Raw genomic sequence first — 24,210 nt, 5'->3', positions numbered from 1 at the left:
TATATTATATTATATTATATTATATTATATTATATTATATTATATTATATTATATTATATTATGTTAGTATATGTGCTCTGTATATTGAGACTTTTAATTTGAAGGATGCTACACAGGAAATACTGCTTTTACTATTTGTGCTTGACAAATGTTCTTAATAAAATCCAGGTGATACCAACTTGTTAATGGGCACTGGCAAACAAACGTGAGTTGTGTGACGGTCATCATTTTCTCTGTGTCCACATTATGACTTGTTTTATTTAAATAACTCTGCTAACAATGATATAATAATATATCTGACCATCTTATTCAGGCTGACCGGGACAAGAGGAGACTGAATAAGAGTTAGAAAGTTAGAAACATTTATTGTTAGAGATTTTAATTATAAAAAAAAAAAAGCCAAGTGCATCATAAAGACAGCAGCAACATAATACGTTCTTTACATGACCATTTTGGAAATGAGAACTATTTATTGATGACACCATTTGTTGATGTGCTTGATTTTCCGCAGAGCCACTCGCTAAAGTGCTTCTCCATGGCCTTTCGGGCGGCCCAGCTGCCATTGTTCACCGTAGGGATGATCTTAAGCGGACGCAGCCACTCAACAAAACGCTTGAGCTCAAGGAAGCTGCTGTGTTCACTGTATGGAATCCCTGGAGATGGAAAACAAAAGGCCGTGAGAGTTTAATCCAAATCAGAACACGTGATGACGACGAGTGTGCACCATAGATTGAGACATCGCCGCTGACGACCGGTTGAATATCTTCTAGCGATGCCGTCCGCTGACTGAAGGTCCAGCCCGTGGGCTTGAAGGCCACCAGACGGTCGTACTGGCTGGAAAACCTCCCCAGATGCTCCTCTAGCTTCTGCAGAGAAACGCTTCCCATTATGATCCTGTAAAGACTCACTAAATGATCCCGCGATTGTGCTTTCCTACCCTGACGTTGAGTTGCATCATGGGAAGAACGTGGACCCGCGCCGCCTTCCAATCTGTGGTCAAATGCCGCTTGATGTGCTCCGACTCCAGACAGCACATGGTGTTGTATTTGTCCCGGGAGAGGCAGACTTTAGAGCGTAAAACCTCCGCCAGGGCTAAAAAGCGACAAAACAAATGAGTTCATCTTTTTTTTTTCTTCTCTCCTGGATGTCACTCACCCAAGAAGACTTTCTCCTTCCCCACAGAGTAGGATCCGCATACCACCAAGGTGCGAGGATGCAGCGTCACCGACTCAAAGGCGGCGCGGGCGGCAAAGTCGATGACCTCCTGTTGCTTGGGGAAGGTGTACTCGGGGCTGCAGTACCTACCAAGACCACTGGGTTACTGACACCATTGTTTCTTGTAGGATGCACGTTGAGTCGCTTACGTGGTGTCCAGGTAGAGCATGTGCACCCTGCAAGCCAGCAGCTCCGGGTAAGCCTCCATGGAAGGATCGGCTCGGAAGTCGCCCGTGTGGAGGACAGTCTGTCCGTTGGGCAGGAAGAAGAGCAACATGGCCGCTCCTGGACAACTGAACAGAGTCCACCATGAGGGAAGAATGAAGAGATAAAAACGCCAGAGAGAAGACAGGAATCACTCGGACGTACTGGTTGGCGTCCAGGAGGAGGACTTCCGCCCCATCCACGCTCACCCTCGTGTTCATAGGGAGGATGTGCACGTGCTGCTCGGGCACCTTCAGCTTGCTCTTCACCAGGTTGCCTGTGATCTGACAAGAATGTTGTCAAGCATGGAGACAAACCTACGTCTTCTGTCTTCCCATTTTGGCTTACTTTGTTACAGTAGATGGGAAACGTGGAGTTCCTGGTGAGCCCTCCGTAGTGGTCCGAGTGAAAATGGGTCAGGAAGTAGGCGCTGATGCCTTCAATGGCGCCGTACCGGAAGGCGTCGATGGCGAATGTCGTGCCTGAGTGGTGAGATTGCAAAAATGAATTTTTAAAAAGAAGAAACAGAAGAGTTGCTGCTAAAAGATGCAGAGGGAGAAGAAGCCATAGTGCTGCTGAGGTGACAAACCTGGAATCTTTTTATAAAACGGACACCGCCGTGGTTGTTCATCTCCATTGCCGTGGTCTCTGTTCCGCCATTTGTTTCTTGCCACCTCCACCTTGTTGCCACCTTTACCAGCAGCCTCCCCGCCTCGGCCCGCATGTTCAGCAGGGTTCCTCTTCCATTCTCTCTTGGAGGAAGCTCCATCTCCCGCCTCCACTTTCACCTCCACCTTCAACGCTTTGAGGCCGAAGAACACTCCGATGTCTGTCTGCTTGAGTCCGGAACCTCGCGCCGCCATGCTTTGACTCTTCCGAGGAGGCGCCGCGCTGGACTGAGAGGACCCGAAGGCTGATGTTTGAAGACTTTCCTTCAAGCGTTCCAAAACGATCCTCTGTGGGGATTGAAGCTTTTCACCAGCAATCAGCGAGACTTTACCTTCGTCGTGATCTGACAACTCATCTTCGCTGAAGAGAACCACGGAGATTTCATCTTCAGATGCATCTTTATCAACTGCATTCATCTCAGCTGGAAGCTCCGAAAGTGGTGAGTAGGATATCAGATCTTCTATGTCCTGAGACGATTGACTGACCGCTGGTGTCTCCATCCTACTTCCCTGCGAAGAGGTAACAGAAGAACGTCCGCTGGAAGACCAGCCTTTCTTCTTCTTCATATCATCCGGTCCGGGCGAGCGCAGCAGCAGGAGGCCGTTCGTGGCTTGGGATGTCGGCGGCGAGGGCGGAGCTTCGATATGCTCTCCAAAGGTATCATGGTTAGGAGGATGGCGTTCGCTGTCTTGTGAGTAGATCGGCGCGGCTTGGCTGTTGGCTCGGGCATGGGCCAACTGCGTGTGGTTGAACTTCTTGTAGTGGTTCGGAATGGTGGACGAGCACAGGGCATCAGGACATTCTATGATGGACAACACAGAGGTCAAAAGGGCAGGCTTGGGAAATCTATGCTGCATTGAACGCACCATAACATCCTTACCTTTGCAAGTGTCCCTTGGGGTGTCCAGACATTCAGCAACGTGCCATCTTTGCGACTGCACTAATAAAATATAGAATGGCATCTGGCAAATGGGACAAAAACCTTCCATGGTTTCACTGTCAATATTGTCCTTTGCAAGTGACGACGAGCTGGGATCACGTTGGCCATTGTTTATATTAGCAGGAATCTTGCATGACTTGGTCTCCGTTGTGCATTTTCTCTTGGCCGCATTTCCATGAGCAGACAACTCTTGTTTCTTCTTTTTCTTTGCAAGAGGTTTATAATCCCAGATGTCGCTTTCAGAGTCGCTTTTCTGGGACATTTGGGGGGAAAGTGAAGCCTTTCGTGTCATACAACACGACGTGCCCAAAGCCCTCGTAATAGTAAGATATATACGCGTATTAACATTCGGATTTAGCTGAGAATAGTAAAAAAAATATAAAGGCGCAACTATTGTCAAAAAATGCGATTTATAAATATAAATGTACAAAAACGCCGCATCGTTCTATGCATTAGAATTTGGTTTACGTAAGGCATCGCTCCGGTGCCGGTTTGAATTGAGTAAATGTAATACGTTAAACGAAGTAGCACTTTCGAACAATTTACCGGAAACTCAAACTCGTACAGAGTTTAAATAATAATATCAGTCTGCGTAGTATCTAAACAGGGATAATATTGTTTTTCAATCGATATGAAGAGAGAAACATGTCTATTTTAATTTATTTCAGGATATAATATTTTGTCGAAAGCAGCGGTGCGAATCTATGTGACGAGTTTACCCAACAGGTCCAGCTGAAGCTGCAAACATGGCTTCCGGGTGCAGCTTGTCAACTCTATTTCCTCTTCAAAGTGTGCTCGACGACGCATTAAATGACGCCGCGACACAAGAGGCGATGGAAGCTCTCGTCTTCGAGTATCTGAAAGACATGGAGGAGAGGGAAGAACTCAAGATGCCTGACTTTGACACCGGTAAGCCGTTGAAACTGGCACAAAAGCCAATGTTTGGGTTTGCTCGCAAAACTGCATGCAGACATGTCGATCGCTTTACTGTCACGACTTACAAATAAAGTCATTTATCTCCTGATGCGATCCATGAATTTATTCTAACCCCTGTTTTGCAATCTTTTTTTTTTTTTGTTTACCTACTGCAATGCTACAGTACCCCAACTCACCAGTAGATGGTGATGTAGAGCTGACAATTTTACCCAAATAAAAACTGTGGTGGGAATTGTCATTGTTGCATAATAGATTATTCATCGTGTTTGATTACAGGTCTGGAATGGCTTAACACAGAGGGCCCGCTGTCTTTCCGCAAGGAGCTGGCGGGAAAATTGGTACTCCTGGACTTCTTTACCTATTGCTGCATCAACTGCATGCACATCCTGCCAGACCTTCACCATCTTGAGCAGAGGCACTCAGTCCAAGGTACTGAAAATGTTAATGACAACACAATAAAGGTCATTTATTTGAGCAGATCCCCTTATTTGGGGAAAAGGTGCAACAGTATGTTGCTCTAAACATCATTACGACACAGACTTCACCCTACGTGACTTTGTGCAGCATCCGCGAGTACCTAAAAATACGTCAGCTTGAAATCCAGCCCGACCCGACATCGGGTGTGCCACGCACACACTCGCCGCACATTATCATCACTCAGGCCTTATCTTTGGCACGGCTTCGGGTACATTCCGTCTGCCGCTGTGCTCCGCGAGGTGTGGGAGCCACCCACTTCAGTCACTCCCACAGTAAGCAGCCCCACTCGCCCGTCATCACTGCATTATGTTTTTGCAGAGGATTCATATTTTGTTTACCTTTCGAGGTCTACTCGCGGGTGATGGCATCGACAGAGTCCTCGGCACACTGCAAAATTGGACGAATTGCCTGAAAAGTCAACAAAGCAATTCGATATAAATGTATTGGTGGTCAAACTATTTGGCAAGATAATGTAGCGCTATCAAGAAATCACGCACAGCTGAATACGGTGCACTAAAACACGTTTTGGAGTTGTGTAACGTGGGAGCAATCGGCTGGTTTCGGGGAAATCGTTTTTATGGGATTTCGAACCAGGACAGAGATGCATTCTTTGACAACAAACTAAGTTGTTACATGAAGTGCTTTGGGCCAATTGAGAACATGAAAGCAAAGCTTGGGCTTGCACGAGTTGTTGTTGTTGTTGACATAACGGAAGGCTTAGATCCCAACCATTAGTCGGGGCTCTTTTGAAAAGACAAATAAACACACTAATGCTTGAATACATTAAGAAAATCCTAACACTTTTTTTTCCTTTTTTTTTTTATCATCTCAGATGGACTGGTTATTGTCGGCGTACATTCTGCCAAATTCCCTAATGAAAAGGTAAATCGGTCAAATTTGAATGTAATATTCCGTTGTGAGAATCATATTTTGAAAAAATGATTGCATATTAAAAAAAAAATCACAATTGTCATGAAAATTGTTCAGCTTTACCACGTGTGTCCTCGGAAGGTTCTGGACAATGTCCGCAGCGCCGTGCTCCGCTACGACATCCGCCACCCGGTGGTGAACGACGGCGACGCGAGTCTCTGGCATCAGCTGGAGGTCTCCTGCTGGCCCACGTTGGTGCTGTTGGGCCCACGGGGCAACCTGCTTTTCACGCTGGTAGGCGAGGGCCACCGCGATAGATTGATGCTCTTCGCCGACGTCAGCCTCCGTTACTACCGGGAGAAGAAGCTCCTGCTAGCGCACCCGGTGGGCGTCAAGCTCTACCGGGACTCGTTGCCTCCCAGCATCTTGTCGTTTCCCGGGAAGCTCTGCATGGACCGCGCCGGCGACAGGCTGGCCATCGCCGACACGGGACATCACCGGATTCTGGTGGTGTCCTCCACGTGTCACGTGTTGCACATCATCGGAGGTAACGTGCCGTGTTTCCTTAAACAGAAATACAATTGAGACTTTATTAATACTTGAACTTGTGTACTGTGGTTTTGCTCAGTTTAACACCCTTAACTGCGACCTCAGCATTAGGAAAAAAAAAAAAAAATCAGGACTTTTGGATATTTTTAGATCAATCCCATGCTTCAAAAAGCCTTCACGGAGCCACATGGCCGCCAGTGCTGTTCCCAGGCCAACATGTTGGCAGCGTCCGGGACGAAGCACACACTGGGAACTGGCGACGACCTCCATCGCAGGGACAAAAATGCCCAGTGGGACTTTTATTTCTGTCGGCTGAACTCATTCGACGGCCGCTGTTTGCTTTGGGCTCTCCAAATACGCGCCGGTGGAGCTCTGCTTTTTTGCCGTTTGCTGTCGTGAATCCAAATATTTTTTTTACTGATTTGTTTGTTGTGATGATTACTGACATGCCTCATAGGTTGCTTTTTTTTTTTTCTGGATCCAGGCCCTGAAAGCGGAAGGCGAGACGGCTCCTTGTCTGAAGCCTCCTTCAACTCCCCTCAGGGCGTGACCATGAAGGGCGATGTCATCTACGTGGCCGACACGGAGAACCACCTGATCCGAAAGGTCAAACCGGGACAAGGGAGCCCCTCTTAGGGTTGCGCCTTCCGCTCACGTGCGCGCCTCCCTCAATGCAGATCGACCTGTCGGAAGGGCGGGTTAGCACGCTGGCCGGCCTCTGCGTCCAAGGTACGGACAAAGACGGCGGCGCCATGGGAGCCGAGCAGCCCATCAGCTCTCCCTGGGACGTAGCGCTCGGCACAGCTGGTGAGTGAGCTCGGTTTTTAATATGGGGCGGCCAAATGGGTCACCTTCTCACTCGTGTGTAGGCGGCGCGGAGGACAACGTGCTGTGGGTGGCCATGGCGGGAACCCATCAGATCTGGGCTCTGTTCCTAGCAGATGGGAAACTGCCCAAAGGGAGGTGAGACAGGCGAACAAGCGCAATCGCCAGCCCGACACGTGCTTAACCGCATCGTCACGTCAACAGCGAGTGCAAGGCGGGCACGTGCGTGCGATGGGCCGGCAGCGGCAGCGAGGAGAACCGCAACAACGCCTACCCGCACAAGGCGGGCTTCGCCCAGCCTTCGGGTTTGGCCGTCGCCCCCGAGGAGCCGTGGGGCTGCCTCTTCGTGGCCGACAGCGAGAGCAGCACCGTGCGCACGCTGGCGCTGAAGGACGGCGCCGTCAAGCTGCTAGTTGGTGGCGAGAGAGACCCCACGGTGGGTGAAAGGTCGCTTTTTGAGGAAGTATTTTGGCTGATGCGCTTTTGCCTTAAAAACCAGAACCTCTTTGCTTTCGGGGATGTGGACGGGAAAGGCGTGGAGGCCAAGCTGCAACATCCGCTAGGCGTGGCGTGGTCGCCGCAGCGAAACTTGCTCTACGTGGCCGACTCCTACAATCACAAGGTGAGGATGCGGCCGTGCATTTGGAGATGAATGACCTCGATCGTGTCTACGCGCAGATTAAAGTGGTGGACCCCAAGACGAAGGTTTGCAGCACTTTGGCCGGCACGGGCGAAGCGGGCGACACGGTGGGTCCAGATTTCGCCGTGTCCCGCTTCAACGAGCCCGGTGGCATCTGCGCGGGCGTCGGCGGCAACCTCCTCTATGTCGCCGACACCAACAACCACAGAATCAAAGTGCTAGACCTCGGCTCCAAAAGCGTCTCGCTGGTAAGTCGCGAGATTTCAGCCGGCTTTACCTCCCACAACTGACTTTCACATTTAACACCCTCCTCTAGTTCCCCCTTGTCTCGGACTGTGTAGACTCGGGACGCTCTAACGTGAAAGCTCCCAGCAAGACCCCGAAGATGCCCCGAGGGGCCGTCAGGATCGACATGCCGCCGGTGTCGGCTAGCGCCGGCCAGACCGTAGTCCTGTCGCTCGCGTTGTCGCTTCCCCAAGGAGCCAAACTCACCGACGAGGCGCCGAGCTGCTGGGCCCTCTCTGCCGAAGGTGAGAACCACATTGCCACGACGGGGAACGATTAATCCAAATTTCTGTCAGTGTCAACTTTTCAGCACGATCACACGGCTGCTTCACGTAATTAGCGCCCGGGTGATCTTACGCGATCCACGAGTCGGTCTGGACTGATCCGATCAGCGGCTCAGTGGCTTTTTAGTCGCTGCTCTCCGGGGAACGCTACGCTAGCAATCAGCGTCATTAATCAGCGGAGGAATTAGCCCGCGTTTGCTTCTCACACTGCAACGTCGCTTCCTGATTCAATGAAGCCAATCGGATTCTTTTTTTTGACAGGTTTGTTTCCTCCAGAGAATGTATTTAATTGTAAGCCTTTTTTTTTTTTAGATGACGAGTGGCTTCTAGACGCGCAGGCGGTCACTGGCGCCATCACGGATCTGTCCAAGCCGCTGCGCGTCGCCGCCAAACTTCCAGAGGTTCCGAAGAAACAACGCGTGAGTCTCACGCTGAGCATCTGGCTGTACTTCTGCATGGCGGCGGGGGCGACCTGCACCATGAGAGCGGCGGCCTTCCACCAGCCTCTCCAGCTCAATGACAATCCTGCCACAGGCGAGGTCACTGTGACATTGACACATTCCCTCTAAAAAAAAAAACGCAAAGCCTTAAATTAACTTACTACAATAATGTTGCGGTTAAACAAAAGGAGCATGGTTACTATTTTGCATAATTGATTATGGATGACATTTAAAAAAATCAGAACGTCCTGAACTCAGCCGACATCACGAGCTCGCTTCAGAACCAAAACGTTCTCTCGGGCTCTCGTCGGCCAGCTGACAGATGAGCTCGAGATGCTTTTTGACCGCGGCGTGGCTCCATTTGGTTAAAAGCGGGATGCTTGTAAACCTGATTTTCATAAGCTGCAGTGACCACGCTAAAAGCACTCCATTACATCAGAGCAGTAATGGACATTTATTGCTACAAATCAAAGCTCTAATGCTCCTTGAACAAGAGCTGCAGCTTGAAATATGAACGCCGGACTTTATTTACCCAAGGAGTGAGGTCACATGAATTCACAATCGGAACAGAAAAACATTTAGTACGACTCGTGAGATTAGCATCTCTTTTGCAAGTTTGTACAAACTGATTGCTCTCTCAGCAGCGCCATCGCTAATACGTTCCAAAGCGCAGCACACTTGAAAGGTCGCTAATAGCCCGTGAAATGTTGCCAATATCAAAGAGCTGAAATGAACAAACCTTTAGAAGAATCTAGAAATGTCACAAGACATTTGCACCACCCTTAAGTGCCTTAAAAACGGTTGGCAATAATCTTTTTAAATGCAATGTTTTGTCTTTTGCTCAAAATCAACTGCTTGTTTTATATCATGGGAGAGGGATGATCATATGACTCCATAGACCTGCTGTCCTCTCAGCTGTGGTTCCCCCCATGGGGTAGGTAAACATTCATGGGCCACTGTTGTGTCAAAGCAAGGACACAGTGGCTCTTTTCTGCACTTCAATTTGCCCTAATCGCAGCGACGGTCTCAAGGGGGACGACACGCCCTCTGACCCGATCATTTATCTTTGGTGTGACGTAAGCACACTGGCAGTCCGGAATGGTGGTGCCTCTGCCTCCTGAGGGATTTTGATATGTAACAACTCTGTCTGTCAAAACAAAATAAAGAATGCAAGCTTGAAACAGTTGTGGTCCATCTGTCTCTCAAGACAGTATGGTCTTCAGAAAACTCTGAAATGCCCAATGCAGTTTTGTGGCCAATTACATAACTTGTGCAGTCATAGTATGACCACAATAAAATGGACAATGACTCGAGAGGAGTTTGTCAAGTTAAGTACATTCATGTAAATTTGCATCTTACGCAGAGCAAGTTAAAATCAGGTTTTAACTGCAGCATCTTTACTCATGCAAAACACTGCCATCTAATGACGAGTAAGCGCAATTGCAAGCTATTCAGGTGCTCTGCGCGTCGGTGGAACCAACTTTAGATTGGTCTATAAACGTTCTGCAAGTATTTGCACTTAGGAGTTTGAAAGCCTACTTTGAAAAGCCACTCCAAACTTAAAAGTCAAATTTGCAACCATGCTGTAGATGGCCATGCGAAAGTAAACTGCATTGTATCGGATGTGATGAGAGCCTTATGATTGGCTAGTGCGTCCGTGACGCACTGAGCACGGCGATTGACATCCCGGGCCGATGCTGTCGTCTGGAGCTCCAACCACGGAGCTCCAGATGGAGTTAGCGCGCGACGGGAGCCCGTCATGGGGGCCGTGGAGCCCCGCAACGACACGGTTCCAAGCGACAGCGCCGCTCGACCGTCCGCGTCTGACGAATGGGTGGTGGGCATCAGCCTACTGATGGCGATCATTGTGCTCGCTATCGTTCTGGGCAACGCGCTGGTCATCGTGGCCATCGCCCGGACGCAGCGTCTCCAAACCCGCACCAATGTGTTTGTGGTTTCCCTGGCGTGCGCCGATCTAATCATGGGCATTCTGGTGGTCCCGTTTGGAGCCGCGCTGCAGTTGCGCGGCGCATGGGACTACGGCTCGTTCTTCTGCGAGTTCTGGATCTCCGTGGACGTGCTGTGCGTCACGGCCAGCATCGAGACGCTGTGCGTAATCGCCGTGGACCGCTACGTGGCCATCACAGCGCCGTTCCGATACCAGAGTTTGCTCACTCGAGCCCGGGCCAAGGCGGCGGTATGCGCCGTGTGGGGGGTCTCGGGGCTTGTCTCTTTCCTGCCCATTCTCATGCACTGGTCCCGGGATAGCGCGCACGCGGCGTGCTACGAGGACCCGGCGTGCTGCGACTTTGTAACCAATCGCGCATACGCCGTGTCGTCATCCGTGGTGTCCTTCTACCTGCCCCTGGTGGTCATGGTGTTTGTGTACGCGCGCGTCTACCGGGAAGCCAAGCAGCAGCTGCGGAAGATCGACCGCTGCGAGGGACGCTTCCACATTCACGCCAGCGGGGCGCGGTGCAAGAGGAAGCCGCCGCGCATGGTCGCGCTCCGGGAACACAAGGCGCTCAAGACGCTGGGAATCATCATGGGAACCTTCACGCTCTGCTGGTTGCCCTTCTTTGTGGTCAACGTGGTGCGGGTTTTTGGCACCGAGTTGGTAGACGAGGACTTGTTCGTCTTTCTCAACTGGCTGGGCTACGCCAATTCGGCGTTCAACCCGATCATCTACTGCCGGAGTCCGGACTTTCGCAGGGCCTTCAAGAGGCTGCTGTGCCGTCGGCCCCGACCCAGGAGGGAGCGCATGCTGCACGTCAGCTCATGCGACCTGAGCCGCTACTCGGCCGGTTTTGTGGGGGCATCCTCGCTGGAACCCGGAGGAGTCGGAGGGACGCTCGGGCTGTGGACGGACTGTAGCCTGATGGACATCAGCGACAGGAATGTGGCCGGAACCGGGAAGCTGCCGCGCTCTGAGTCCCATTTCTGACTCCTACCATGACTTTCTTCTTTTTTTTCCTCCTTTTGAGCGTTTAAGTGTGATCACGAAGGAGCCAGCGCGTACTAAAAGCCCAAAGTGCCGAAGACAATTTTTAAAAATGTATTGCAACTTTTGTTGACCCAAGGCACATATTTTACATCCGTCTCACGGAACACCAAACTTCCTGTAAATGTTTAAAAGAAAACTTTCCTAAAGATGAAACACAAATGTATTTAAAGTGAAATACAACTGAGCTTTACTTGGGCTGTGATTCTTTAATGTACCACTGGAGGGAGTTCAAGCTTTGGGACAATTTATAAATACATAGATGAACAAAGATACATTATTTGTCATGAGTAATTTTCAGGGGACCAATTTAGTGAATTTGGATAACACCTTTCGAGCTAGGAATTCTACTTTAGGCAATGATTCTTTTGCACACCACAAGAGGGAGCCCTCTTATGACTTTCATTGGTGAATAAAAGGTGCATTATTTTTTAGTATAAAACAATTCTTGGACAGATTCAGCCAACTTGAATATTTCTAGCTAAATTTGGCGGGCCATATAAAATGTTGATTGATCCATTTAGCTTATTTTTTAGATTATTATTGAGTGCAATGGAAAACATGTAGGCATGGTTTTTGCTCCTAAAGGTCCAAAGAGTGTTTTTTTTCTTAATAATTTCCTTCTAAAAATTTAAGACAAAATTTATAAAGCGACTGGCAATGATGAGCGTACGTTCTCACTAACTGGACCGTGTTGTATATTTGCGTACTGTATTTAAACTCACCTTGTGTTTTACCTCACATCCGTCGACAAGTGCAATTGCAGCCAAATGAAAATGTCGTATATTTATTCTTGCCCATGAGGTTACGGGTTTGATTCCAGAATGGTGTTGAGTATGGCTTGACATGCTTTTTGTGAGTGTCCTGTGGAATTAAAAGAAAAACATTTGTTGTTCATGATCTCTTTTGCTTCATAACATTGTTCAACACATTGCTAGTCCGTGTACAGCTTGTATATAAGTGTACACTTAATGTCCACTAAAAATAAATCCAGTGAATGGAACAAAAGCAAAAGGAATTTTATGAATGGACAAGTGCCACATCGACAAACAGGGGAGTGCTTGATTATTATTAAAGGTTGTTTTCTTGGCAGGTTGCCTGTGCTGAGATGAACAGAGCGCCCTCGCAGATGGAGACGCTCATTTGCATTTGGAAGAATAACACATTTCATAATGAAACAGGCCGTGCACATTAATACATCTATGAAGCCAGAATCTTTTTTGTGAGGCTTTGTGATCAAGTATGGATCATCATAGCAGAAGAAAAATATATAGTTTTAATTATTTCTTATTATACAATAAATGATGTCATCCTCATACAGTTAAAACAGACATCGACCTTTGCTGACCATGAATGTGACCTATGACCTAAACAGCTGAAGCGTTGCACTTTATCAACGCTTAAGAGACACTTAAAATGGTAGCACTTGTGCCTAAGATGAGTTGGAATGTGATTGGCTGAACACAAGAGGGTGTGCACACTTGTGCAACTAGTCTCGGTTTTATTTCCGGTGCTGGTTATATAGGTGGGAATCTTTAGTTTTTTTTACCTGGCATGTGAACAGGGGTGTGTAGACTTTTTATTTTCCGATCCGCTATGTGCTGTTCTGCATAATCGGCAGCATATGATGGAAGAGAATGTGGCGAAGGCCCCCCCCGCCCCGATCCAGCGAGCAACCACATGAAAGAGCGACCCGCGGGCTTTGACTTCTCGCGCTTATCTGGCTGCCGCACTCTCCAGCCGTTCATCAATTGTGTACGGACGCACGCTCCGCCACGCACCGCGACATATGAACTATTAACGCAAACGTTTGCAGCAATTTCACAGCTCATTAGCCAAGCGGCAGATTTTTCTTTTTAGGGGATCCCGGCTGGCGCTGTCTGTCGCAACCCTCGGGAATGCTGCCAAATTGCAACTGAAAGGAGCTCAGCGCGTAAATGGGAAAATAATGCGGCGAGACGGATATTCTTTTTGCGCTCGAGTGTTTACTTTATGAAAATAGACTAAATCAATGCACAGGGATAACTCGTCGTTTGGTTAAATATGGCAGAAGTATATTACAAAGTTCATTATAAATGCGCTAAAATATTACATTGTGTGATAAATTTGTGGTTGTAAAAGTGTTTGAGATGCACCTGGATTAGTTTTCACCAGTCTTACCAGTTATCTCTTTCCACAGAGCGCTTTTGTTTGAAAAGAAAGCTTTGGCTATTTTCTAGTGTAGTCATCCAAAGCCGGGAGGAGAGACGGCATTTTATCAGCCAGCTAAAAATAGCCTCCTTGAAACGGTCACACAGTATCAACCTGCGGCGTGTCACTGAGCCTGTAAGCGGACTGGGGAGGAAACATGAACAGGTCAAATGAGTGGAAGAGGAGAAGCCATATTTTACCTGCTGTTGGATGGCCGTCCCATAGAGCGCCATCAGCAGGCCTCGTCCACACTTGAGAAAAATTAGTTATGCAAAAAAAAAAGTGCTTCCGAGAGCAGCGATGGGCAAATCGTAATTCATGTTTTGACATTTCACTCATAATGTATTAACATTTCATTAAATATTTAAAACTACTTTATAGGCCAGATTGTCATTTTCATGTGAGGCAGGCAGTGATTAAATCCTACCATGAGTTGTACCGTGTGACCTCCAGCTTTGCGGACTGCGCTCCTTTTGAAGGGGGGGGGAGGGGGGGTAAGGGACTCTAAATCTGCCTCGTCCACAAAAAGGAATCGTTGTTCCTTTTGATGACATTGACTGGAGGTGAAAACAGCAAAATCAACAACAATAACATTCCACAAAGGTCAGACTTATTTCATTTTATTTCCTTGATCCACCTATTTATATATATATATATATATATATATATATATATATATATATATATATATATATATATATATATATATATATATATATATATATATATATATATATATATATATATATGCACACACATAATCTGTATATCCACAGTATATACACATCATTCAGTATATACAAATCTACAATTTAATTAGAATCACAGTTTGTTTCACACAGACAGAGCCCACTGAAATCATTGCACAGAACCAGGAAATTGATTCAAATAAAAAAAAAAAAATTAAATAAAACAATTATATATCCCATTTTACGCGAATCATGTTTCATGTTATCCCATTGAAGGCCCTTTCATATTACTCGCGGACGCAGTGGCTGCACTTAGAATCGTAACTAACACTCGCACACATTCACTTGTCCAGCACCGTCGTGTTGAAATTAATTTTTGCTGGCGCCGATGTTGTCACGTGTCAACCTAAGCGATTTCGTCGCGTGAAAGTGGCAATAACCTGCTTCGTTGGGTTCTGTATTGAAAGGCACTGGCGCATAAATTACCCCATTCCGGCGCCGATGCGGCTATTTTGCGGGCCATCTACATGAGAAAGAGAATTATGTTTCTATTTTTGTCTAATTTTCTCCAAAATAATATTGCTCGGCGGGTTTGATGCATGAAACGGTTTGTTGTGGCCGCCGCCGCATGAGATCAAATAAAGACCTTTTGTATCGACCGGCCGTCATTCCCTTCATCTCGTATGCGCGCGTGTGACCTAAAAGCAAAGAGGGATTACGGCGCCAAATGGAACAATCATCAAAGTCAACTTGGTACCAGCCAATAAGACCGGACAAGTCCGGCGCGGACGTGAGGAGTAAACCAAACGCCTATTTCGCTGAAATGGAAGAAGAAGGGGAGCAAACGAAGGCGGGGGCGCACACAATGAAAAGCAAAATAAATGAAAATTAAAAGAAAGGGCAGACATTGCACTTCGTCCCTGGATAGATTTTTGCACGCTTTGCCGTTACCAAGCAGCAGAAACGTCAGCTCAGTGACAAGGACACGAATAATTCACATCTTGGAGTGCTACGTTTTGATGGGGTCGTGCAAGTTTCTTTTCAAAAAAAGAATTTGGCATTGAGGTTTACTTGGCGGATGGCGTTGTTGAACAGAGAACCTGGAGACAAAATCACCCCCCCACACACATCACCCCCCCCCCCCCCCCATATTTGATATTTGGTCCATTTTCTTTGCGACAATCCCAAGTCTACATTCAGAATAATGGCCCGTCACAGCCGTCAAAAAAAAGTCCCCGGAGGAAATCACGATCCGTTGCACCAAAGTCGACAGAACAATTCAAGTAAGTGGCAAGGGAACGAGAAGATGACAATGAAGAAAAAGGACGCTACTGGCACATTTGCATCCTAAAGTTCCGCAGTCCTTCACTTACTTCCTCCTCGCTCCGTCCACGGGGTCTCGCTGCTGTTTAATCAGCTTCTCGATCTCGGCGCCCAACGTCTGAAGGCTCTCCTGGACGTGGAGAAAAGGACGTCGCTTTTCAAATGCGGACAAAGAAGCTAATCCGAGCGTACCTTGAGAGTGATGTTCTTCAACAGGGTGTCCTCCAGCACCGCCTGGAGCTTCCTGTTGATCTCCAGCGACAAGTCCAGCGTGAGCCCGCTGTCGGCCGGGTGGGAGGTGTACAGAGAAGCCATGATGCCCCCCCGCCGGCTCAGGTGGGCCTTGTTGAAGTCCGACGCCTCTGACGAGAGGGCCCCCGACTCTTCCCTTAGCACGTAGCTCTGGATGATTCTGTGCACAAGACGAGGTCAGTCGGAAGTTTTGACTTGAAAATGCATTTTACTGAGAAGTGACCCGAAAAAAAAAAAAACCAGCAATACAGAAAAAAAGATGCTAATTTTAGGAGGCGTGAGCTGGAGCCGCACGAAAAGGGGAGTCAGCATTTCACCTGGAAGAAAGATAACAAATGTGCTGACGAAAGCCGAGTGAATATAAGAAACGCACAAAAAAGCGCGACAACCCGCTCCCACATCCTCCTTGCGACTCCAGTGACTATTTTCCGAGATTATTTTTAGCTCGCCGACCGTGGGATGTGTCCTGAATCGTAATGTAGGTTGAGCCAAAATGGCAATTGACGGCCATTGGCAGAGAGCAATCTGATACGGGACCTCAGTGGACCCCTTTTCATAAAACCCTTGCTAATCAATAGATTTAACTCAATGGATTTAGCTCATTACACCGAAATGGATTTCGCGGCAAGCAGCTCCGAGAGTCGATTAAGGAAGAGGCGGGGACTCCCCGCTGCCCGTGGTTATTCGGGTGCCATTGTGCCGACGCCCTTCACATACTTTTCGGAGCGACCGTGAATATGAATCACTGAAGATGCATGCTAATTCATTCTAGGCCCCCGCCCACGCCTGCAATGCTGCTATAAATAGCTTTTAATGAATCACGGCATACGGGATGGAGGGTAGGTAAGAATTTGTAAGTGTCTGTGTTAGTGTGTTGCGATTAATGCGGCTCAGCATATGCTGTCCTTCAAGGTCAATGGAAATGCTAATCAGGACACGATTAATACACAAGAGGCATGGAATATTTATTAGCTATATTCATTCAGGCATTTTTCCAATACTGCTTACTTGGAATGGGTTTATTCTTTTTGCTTATTAGGATTCGTCAAAGCAACAATTTTACGTATATGGTTGTAAATAGATAAATTCACCTAATTGAATATGATGTTAATTTATTTTCTATACGCATTGCATAAAAATATATATATATTTTTTTTAAACACAAATTAATTTTGCTGCCTTATTAAATAATTGGTTAATTATGATTACTCACTTGGTCTTTTTGCGGATTTCATCCACCAGCTGCTTGATGTGATCCTCCATGAACTCAATTTTCTCCTGCTTGCGGGCCATCGCCTTCTGCAGACGGACAATGCGCTCCACCAGCACGGCCTTATCCACCTCCGGGAAGCTGTCTACCGTCGCCGCCGTTGTCGAGGAATCCGAGTGGCTTTCCCGCCAGCGTTCCTCGCCTCCGCCCCCGTGGCGCGCGTTCAAGGAGCCTTGAGGAGTAAAGTCATGGTTCATTAGAGTCACAAAACAAAATGGGTGTTAATAATTTATAGGCACTTCTCATAAAGATTTGGGACAAACCAGGCGAAGCACCTGAGGAACTGGATCGGCTACCCATGCTGCCGCCTTCACGGTCGCAGCCTCCGTTCTCGACCTGGTCCAGTCTCTTTCGAGCTGTAAGGAAGAGATAGATTTGTCATTGGAATCATAGTCAATTAGTCTTGGCGGGCCACATAAAATGATGTGGTGGGCCGTATCTGACCCCCGGGCCTTGAGTTTGACACCTGTGCATTACACGCTTCAATCGTGTGCATTTCGAATCCTTCGATTTAAATTAACGCCAAAGTGAAACCTTACTTTCCTCACGTCTGCGCTCATAAAAATGACAATGTGTGCACGCTAAGCTCAGGAAAGGTTTTGGTAAGATAAGAAAGTTGTCATCAAGGTGGACGAACTCTGAGGAATGATCACAGGCTGCCTTAAGGTAAGCTGAACGACCTTCCAAGCATTTGCGCGTGCACGATGCTAACGCTGAACTTGGCATGCTAATAAGGCTGCTCTTCATTGCGGCTGACACCAAAATCGTTCAATCATTCCTGACCTTGTGTTAGCTGCTTGGTCAGGTCCTTGATGTTGGCTGCTTGCTTCCTCCTCTGAGTCATCAGCTCGTCCCTCAACTCGTCCACTCGCGTCTTGAGCCGGCTCAGTTCGCCTTGCAGCTCGGTCCTCTCCTCCTGCAGAGCTCGCACCTCCTGCTGCCTCAGCACCTCCTCCTGCTTTAGCCGGCGCGACTGCAAAATGTTGAGTTGAGTGTCATTCATGGATGCTCCTTACGATAATACAAAAGCTCCAGCCCAACCTTGTCGTCCAGGGCGCCGTCGGTTTCCTCCAGCTTGGCTCGTAGCTCGGCGAAGCGGTCGCCCAGCTGATCCAGCTGGGACTGCAGGGCGTTGCTCTCCGACTGCAAGCGGGCGTTCTTGCTGCTGAGCTTCTCGGTGAAGCCCAGCAGCTCGGCCTCGCGCTCCCGGCTCCCCTGCACGTCCCGCTGGAGGTCCGCCATCTGGCCGTTGAGCGAGTCGACCTCATTGCACCGAGACGTGAGCTCTTGTTGGGCCCTGGCATCAAAACAATCAATTAACTGGAGGGAGGTGTGCTTTGAATGGAACGGAGGAGTTAGTCAAATGAGGCTGGAAGTAGGCCACAAGCGTCACGGGAGACAGCTGAGGCCAAGATAGCAGATGACATGGATGGGAAGGCAGAAAAGTGTGTCACGTTGTCCGTCACGAGTATCAAGAACCTCATTCGAACAAAGACCTCAATCGGAATTTATTTGTGTCGAAACTATTAATTGTGTGTTAATACCGTTGATGCTCCTCCTGCAGCGCGTCCATCTTGTTCAACTCGTCCCTCTGCCGACCGATCTCGGCTTTCTGCCTGTTGATGATCTCGCGGTACTTGCTCAGCTCGTCCTCCCAGCGGGGGCGTTCGTCCTCCAGACACTTGAGCTGCGGAGCGTGACAAGCCGGTTAGCCGAGGCGTGTCAGCGGTGACGGGGCGCCGACGCCTTGACACGAACCTTGGTGCGGAGCGCGTCCAGCTCATCCATGCTCTCCTTGTAACTCCTCTTCAGGTCGTCCAGCTCTTTGGCCTTCACGCGGTGCACCTGCGTCAAGCCGCAAAACTCTCAACCGTTAATGAATGGATTTGTGTATCCATCAAAAAGGACAGCAAATTAAAAATAAAGCAATAATGTCAAGCGAGCTACTTATCGCTTTCGACAATTCAACCCGCAATATATCGATAGTATAAAGCCTCGTCCGTTTGATTTTTATTTTACAGCCGCTTCATTGAAATCAAATTGTTTCCGTGGTTCGGCGCGCTCATTAGGAATATGAAAGCGGCATGAAATGATGTTTTGTCTCATCTTTTAAACAAAGCCATTAATGGGACTGGTGAGAGTCAACTTTTCCAAGAAGCTATTAGTGGGCCGCGGTATCCACGACAACCTGCCACTAAATGAGACAGACGAAAATATATTTGCTATTTGCTCCGTTAATTCATGACTTGCCTGCTTCTTTCCATGCTAATGGAGTTTCGTTTTGTATAATTTATGACTGTCTCTTGAGCATAACAAACTACCATTAAGGAAGAATTTATTTATTTTTTTGTGAATGCCTTGTTTAGTTAGACAGTGGCAATATTTGTCAAAACGAAGGCACTATATAATCAAGGAAAAGCAATGTTATGTTGCATTAAATGCGAAGGTTGGGAAGACAAAGTAGAGCGGCGCGTGTAAATTGAAATGTTGACGTCGAACGCAAAACAACAGGTGCTTTGAGAGCTTTCTATTTATGCGTTTTAGTTTGAGACTCACGGGGTAAATAAGCGAGGCGGCGGGAAGACAGACAGGGAGTGGGCGGCGTCTTTTGGGCTGGCTGTCCGAATGCTCTGCTTCATATTGCTCATTTCTAGGCCATTTATATTTAAATTGTCCTTCCTCTTAGAAAAGAGGATGATGTAAAAAAAAAAAAAAAAACAACGAAAAAAAACAGGCCATTGTGTTTGGATTAAGTCCACGCTCGTTCCCTCGCTAAGGCACTTAATCCTGCGAATGTGACGAAAGAGAAATTTTTGGGCTTCAAGACTATCAGGTGTTGATTTGCGTTTAATAGGAATATATTAAAAGCCGCCAGGATGAGAAAATGGAGTCACCTCTAATTGGTCCGTTTGCTCCTGCATGTGTTTGGCTAGTTCTCCTTTGGTCTCCCTCAGTTTAGCATCCAGCTCATTGGATTTGATCTCTTCTGATTCCTGCAGAACAAAGAATCATCATTCACCGTTTTGCAGTTGAGGACTCGGGAGAAAGCAGCTCTTTAGCACCACCATGCGGTATCTATGGAAACTACAGCATCATAATTTGATTAACCGCCTATTGGTTTTGCCCCAGTCCTACATAATATCACACCAAATATAATACATAAATATCCCATAAAATGGGTCAGACCTGGTACGTTCGGATCATGTCTTGGCAGTTCTTGCGAATCTGCTCCGTCTCTTCTTTGGCTTGCGTCAGTTTGCTTGTGATGTCCCTCAGCTTGTCTTTAGACTCCTGCGCCCGCACACACACGATTCAGATATCGACAAACAACGATTCTCATTCGATTGACTAGTACTAATACTGTCGATTGGTTCAGCCATCATTTAATCGGTCTGAAATGGACTGTGGCTACAAACTACCTTCCCCCGGGGGAGGGAAAAAAAAAAAACACATTACAGTCGTTATCAAGAAAGACCGAAATGACCTGCGGGTTCATTACTGTATAATTTCCCTCCCATTTCATTGCCAATCAAATGAAAAATACAGACAACTTATCTTGTTTTTGTCGGGAGCTCCTGCAATCTAAAATGATTACCACCTCTTATGAACAAGTAGGTTACATTTAAATGATGACGATCGACATTAAAATGACATTTCAAAAATGGAGTTGGGAGTCAATTTAATTAACCGCGTGAACGATTCTTGATTGCTATTCAAAATAACATTTCATTTGCGTATATTCACCAGGTTTCGACATTGAGTTGTTGTTTTCTCATTTGTGTTCAAACAAAAGAACTGGAACACGTTCTCATTACAGATTTTTTTCTCGTTTCTGTCAAATACAACAAAATATATGCTCCATATATTTTCATTTTCAATCCAGCTCAGCAGTTAGAACAAAATGCCACCTGCCTTGTGGGCATCAGCCTCACTCTTGAGTTTGTTCTGGGCCCATTTGACCTTAATAAGATGGGAGTTGTTATCCTCCTTCAACTTTTCCACCTCTCGAGTCAGCCGGCTGACTTCGCCTTCCTACGAGCAAAGCGGAAAAACATGCAATGAGCAAACAATGGCAAGAAACATCTTGCGACGTTCCGTTCCGAAAGACCTTGGCGTCGCACAGCTGCTGCAGGCGGCCTCTCTCCTGGGCAAGCTGGTTTCCTCGTAGGGCCTGGCGGTCCACTTCCTTGGAGGCCTCCCGCAGCTTCTTCTCCAAAGTCTCCTTGTCTCGCCTCAGGTCCAGGGCCTCCTTCTCCCCCCGCACATATTTCATCACCATGCTCTCCTTCTCTTGGCGTGCTTCCTCGCACTTCCTGTTCGCCTGCAGGGAGAGTTGGGCAGCTTTTATTTCATGACTGAGTGAGGGGACTTCAAATGGGCAGCTTTCGAAACCCCTCGGCGGCAATACGTGACCAAAATGGTGAGACTCAAGCTCTTTTTGTTCAATGGACGGTGAAATTAAAACTCGTTGGGTGTGAAGAAAAAAAAAACCCTGACTCTGATAATGTGCACGCAGTGTGCATGGTTCTGGATGAAAAATGCCTATTTGCTTTACTGATTATTATTTCCAACAACGAGTTTGACGTGCTCAAAAAAAAAAAAAAAAAAATCAACAAAATAATGACAGAGTCAACAGAAAAGAATTGTTCTTCTTGCTCTAACAGTGTTCGCTGCGTGATGAGATCTTTTCGTGCCACCGTAAACCGTTTTACCTGTTCTAGCCGGTAGGACATCTCCTTCTGCGTTTGCATCAGGTTAGCTTTAGCCGCCTGCTCCTGTTGGATGAGTTTGTCCCGGGAATCCTTCAGCACCCGCTGCAGCTCGGTAACCCTTCCCTCCAGCTGTCAACGCAAACACAGATTGGACGGTAAACAGGGTGAACGTCATGGCGGGCGGCGAGGGGAGGCCACGCCTCACCTGCGCAGAGAATTAGTCAGGTAATCTGATTCTGTTATTGTTTGGGTCTGCCCTAACTGCTGCCTTATATGTCCGGGATGTGATTAGTATCAATTTGTGCCGATAAAATCTCGTCCTGAACAGAAACCCTCGCGGTTTGTGTACCGCAGAGGGGAGCAGGTGTACGCCACCAAGTTGTCGTCCAATAAAATGATTTGATTTTGGTCGACATCTAAAATAAATGGCACCCACATTTCTGATGGTGCCCATGTGCTGCTTCTCCGTCTCGTCTCTCTTTTTCAGCTCCTCCTTCATGTTGTCCTTCTCGGAACAGATGCCCAGGATGAGATCCTGATGCCGCTTGTTTTCCTCCAGCAACCTTCACAACACATTGGTAATTTTAAATTAAATCAGCGCAAATGTGATAAGTAGATCAAAGACGAATGAGCTCAACAGTTTGAGGAACATTTTTAGAGTTTACCTCTGGATGGACTTTTCCTGCTGCGCATACTTGTACTGGACACACTTCTCAAAGACCAACATGCAGTCCTCCTGCTCCGAAGAGACTCCATTGACAGGCGGGCTTCCTTTCCGTTCGACTTCGGGAAGCTGACAGGCCATCAGTTCCGACTCCAGCTCGTCCAACAGAGACTCCTGCGACAGGGAGCGCTGGATCTGCGAAATCAGCTTCCGGCTGCAGTCCGTGTCATACGGGCTGGACGTCGAATCGGAGGGCGCCGACGTGTTGGTGCCGCTTTGAGGGCTGGAGGTGAGGGAGGAGCTGATGGTGTCCGAAGAGGGGGTGGAGGGGCCGTTGGAGATGCCGGATGTGGTGCTCGTGGAGTCAGGGGGGGAGTGTTTGGATGCGCCGTGGAGCGACGGGGATGACAGACTCTCAGTTAATCCATTGCGGCTCTGTGGAGACGGCTCCTTGCTGACGGGCGACTCGTCGTTGCCGCTGGGAGAACCGCCTTTGTCAAAAGTCAATATCGCTTCTACGGAGTGGGAAACTTCAACCGCATCGCCTGCGGCCGCTTCATTTAAAAAAGGTGACGGCTGTTCCTCTTTATTTGAACATGTAATACTATCACAGTTGTTATCGGATGCCAGCTCACCCCCTCCATCTTGTCCTTCGATCTTTGTCTTTGGAAGACGATCTGTTTTAGTTTTGGAATAGTCACCTTTTGTCTGCATACATTCCTCTACTGTACATTCTTCTGACATGGGTTCTTCTTTTTCTACTTCAAAGTTCTGGAGCTGCTGTAACTGTGGCAAGTCACCTCCTTTCAACTCGACATTGGACTCCTCCATCACGTGTGCGTCCGAGGCTGGATCAGGTAGCTCCATGGTACCTTCTGTGCATCAAATCTGAAAAACAAAGGGAGAGGAATTACACAATAGCAGATTGACTGAAGGGCCCCAAATATTCTTTTACGTTATTTATTCAACCTGATACCTAAAATAAACTCATACTACTTACTTCACTGGGTTGTGAACGGAATCCCAGCAATATTCGTTATTCTCTTATTAAGGAATACTTCTCGATTTTGCTAAATACCCACAGCTTTGTCTATTCACATTTGTTACAGAATAAAGAGACTTCATGGACAGCTTCTTATCTACCTTGAACGTTTTCTATGTCTTATGAAAAGGCTGCATTCAAGCAGCAATAGGCGTGGATGCTCCTTTTGACAGATGTCAGCTGTCAAGATAACAAGCCCTTTGGAAAAGCCTTTTGTCGCAGCCGCGCCTAGCAAACCAAAATATGCTCCTTAACTTGATTTACGCTTCATTTGAAGCCATTCACAGACGGGCAAGCTTATTATGCAGGTGTTAGCTTGCAGTGTAATAAGCTTGCTTATAACGTCTTGAGCTTCCCATACTGCAGTTATATCAAGTTAATAACAAACGCCAGAACAATGTATTACATGAAAGCAATAACCGGCGCTTATCATTAGTAACGTAAAAACCTTTAGCTTGTAGCGATAGTGACAGCTTTGCTAGCCTATAGGAGGCAGCTCAGCTAGCTAATCATTTCCGTGAAGGAAAACAAGCGTTTGAGAGAATGGTATGTTCATATTCACCCACCGAGTGTGGTAAATCCATGAGTGGAACGAGTGAGCAGCTCGGGTTGAACTTAATGGTGAACTTTGAGCCGTGACTTTGTCTGTCTTTCCAGCTGGTCAACCCAACAAGTCCTTTTTGGAATGACACATCAACAAATATGGCCACGGCTGGGCGGGAACGGACAGAA

General features: G+C 47.5%; 4 protein-coding genes across 12 annotated transcripts; 2 read left to right on the top strand and 2 right to left on the bottom strand.

Moving 5' to 3' along the window:
• The first annotated feature begins 142 nt into the window (after positions 1–142).
• On the top strand, positions 143–12,546 carry nhlrc2 (NHL repeat containing 2). Of its 5 annotated transcripts, XM_088359583.1 has the most exons (16): positions 144–206; positions 513–2,528; positions 2,607–2,746; positions 3,756–3,938; positions 4,242–4,394; positions 5,275–5,324; positions 5,454–5,859; positions 6,346–6,467; positions 6,539–6,668; positions 6,731–6,824; positions 6,891–7,122; positions 7,186–7,308; positions 7,365–7,574; positions 7,643–7,856; positions 8,208–8,434; positions 12,430–12,546. In XM_088359583.1, the coding sequence occupies exons 3-16, from the start codon at positions 2,734–2,736 to the stop codon at positions 12,529–12,531; spliced, it is 2,259 nt and encodes a 752-aa protein (XP_088215709.1). In that variant the 5' UTR covers positions 144–206; positions 513–2,528; positions 2,607–2,733; the 3' UTR covers positions 12,532–12,546. The 5 variants fall into 5 exon arrangements, with proteins under 5 accessions (XP_088215704.1, XP_088215709.1, XP_088215708.1 ...); XM_088359582.1 differs by lacking the exon at positions 12,430–12,546 and having other exon boundaries at positions 145–206; positions 3,820–3,938; positions 8,208–9,516; XM_088359581.1 differs by lacking the exon at positions 12,430–12,546 and having other exon boundaries at positions 147–206; positions 8,208–9,516.
• Positions 341–3,592, bottom strand: dclre1a (DNA cross-link repair 1A (PSO2 homolog, S. cerevisiae)). Its single transcript, XM_088359577.1, has 9 exons — positions 2,970–3,592; positions 2,010–2,891; positions 1,769–1,902; positions 1,586–1,704; positions 1,366–1,509; positions 1,157–1,302; positions 939–1,093; positions 726–867; positions 341–654 (listed from the first exon to the last, which is right to left on the bottom strand). The coding sequence occupies exons 1-9, from the start codon at positions 3,319–3,321 to the stop codon at positions 467–469; spliced, it is 2,262 nt and encodes a 753-aa protein (XP_088215703.1). The 5' UTR covers positions 3,322–3,592; the 3' UTR covers positions 341–466.
• ccdc186 (coiled-coil domain-containing protein 186) lies at positions 3,134–24,210 on the bottom strand. 5 transcript variants are annotated; one of them, XR_015853962.1, is made up of 23 exons: positions 24,045–24,210; positions 22,438–23,324; positions 22,209–22,335; positions 21,773–21,901; positions 21,169–21,381; positions 20,973–21,092; positions 20,247–20,351; positions 19,955–20,053; positions 18,819–18,905; positions 18,605–18,747; positions 18,102–18,357; positions 17,844–18,033; positions 17,324–17,416; positions 17,004–17,232; positions 15,731–15,950; positions 15,589–15,668; positions 13,727–14,083; positions 12,062–12,200; positions 5,436–5,876; positions 4,781–4,850; positions 4,324–4,397; positions 3,749–3,886; positions 3,134–3,282 (listed from the first exon to the last, which is right to left on the bottom strand). XR_015853962.1 is itself a non-coding variant. In XM_088359575.1 (17 exons), exons 2-17 carry the CDS (start codon positions 23,301–23,303, stop codon positions 13,897–13,899), a joined length of 3,144 nt encoding a protein of 1,047 aa, XP_088215701.1. In that variant the 5' UTR covers positions 23,304–23,324; positions 24,045–24,210; the 3' UTR covers positions 13,530–13,896. The 5 variants fall into 5 exon arrangements, 2 of the variants coding, with proteins under 2 accessions (XP_088215701.1, XP_088215702.1); XR_015853964.1 differs by having other exon boundaries at positions 17,336–17,416; XR_015853963.1 differs by lacking the exon at positions 4,324–4,397.
• adrb1 (adrenoceptor beta 1) lies at positions 10,039–12,354 on the top strand. Its single transcript, XM_088359584.1, has one exon. The coding sequence runs from the start codon at positions 10,095–10,097 to the stop codon at positions 11,277–11,279; it is 1,185 nt and encodes a 394-aa protein (XP_088215710.1). The 5' UTR covers positions 10,039–10,094; the 3' UTR covers positions 11,280–12,354.

This window comes from Syngnathus floridae, chromosome 18 (genome assembly GCF_059516105.1).
Source record: "Syngnathus floridae isolate MCC-2025c chromosome 18, RoL_Sflo_1.0, whole genome shotgun sequence".
In the NCBI taxonomy this organism is placed as follows: Eukaryota; Metazoa; Chordata; class Actinopteri; order Syngnathiformes; family Syngnathidae; genus Syngnathus; species Syngnathus floridae.
Note: the sequence above shows the minus strand (reverse complement) of the source record. Positions and strands in the feature narration are given on the sequence as shown.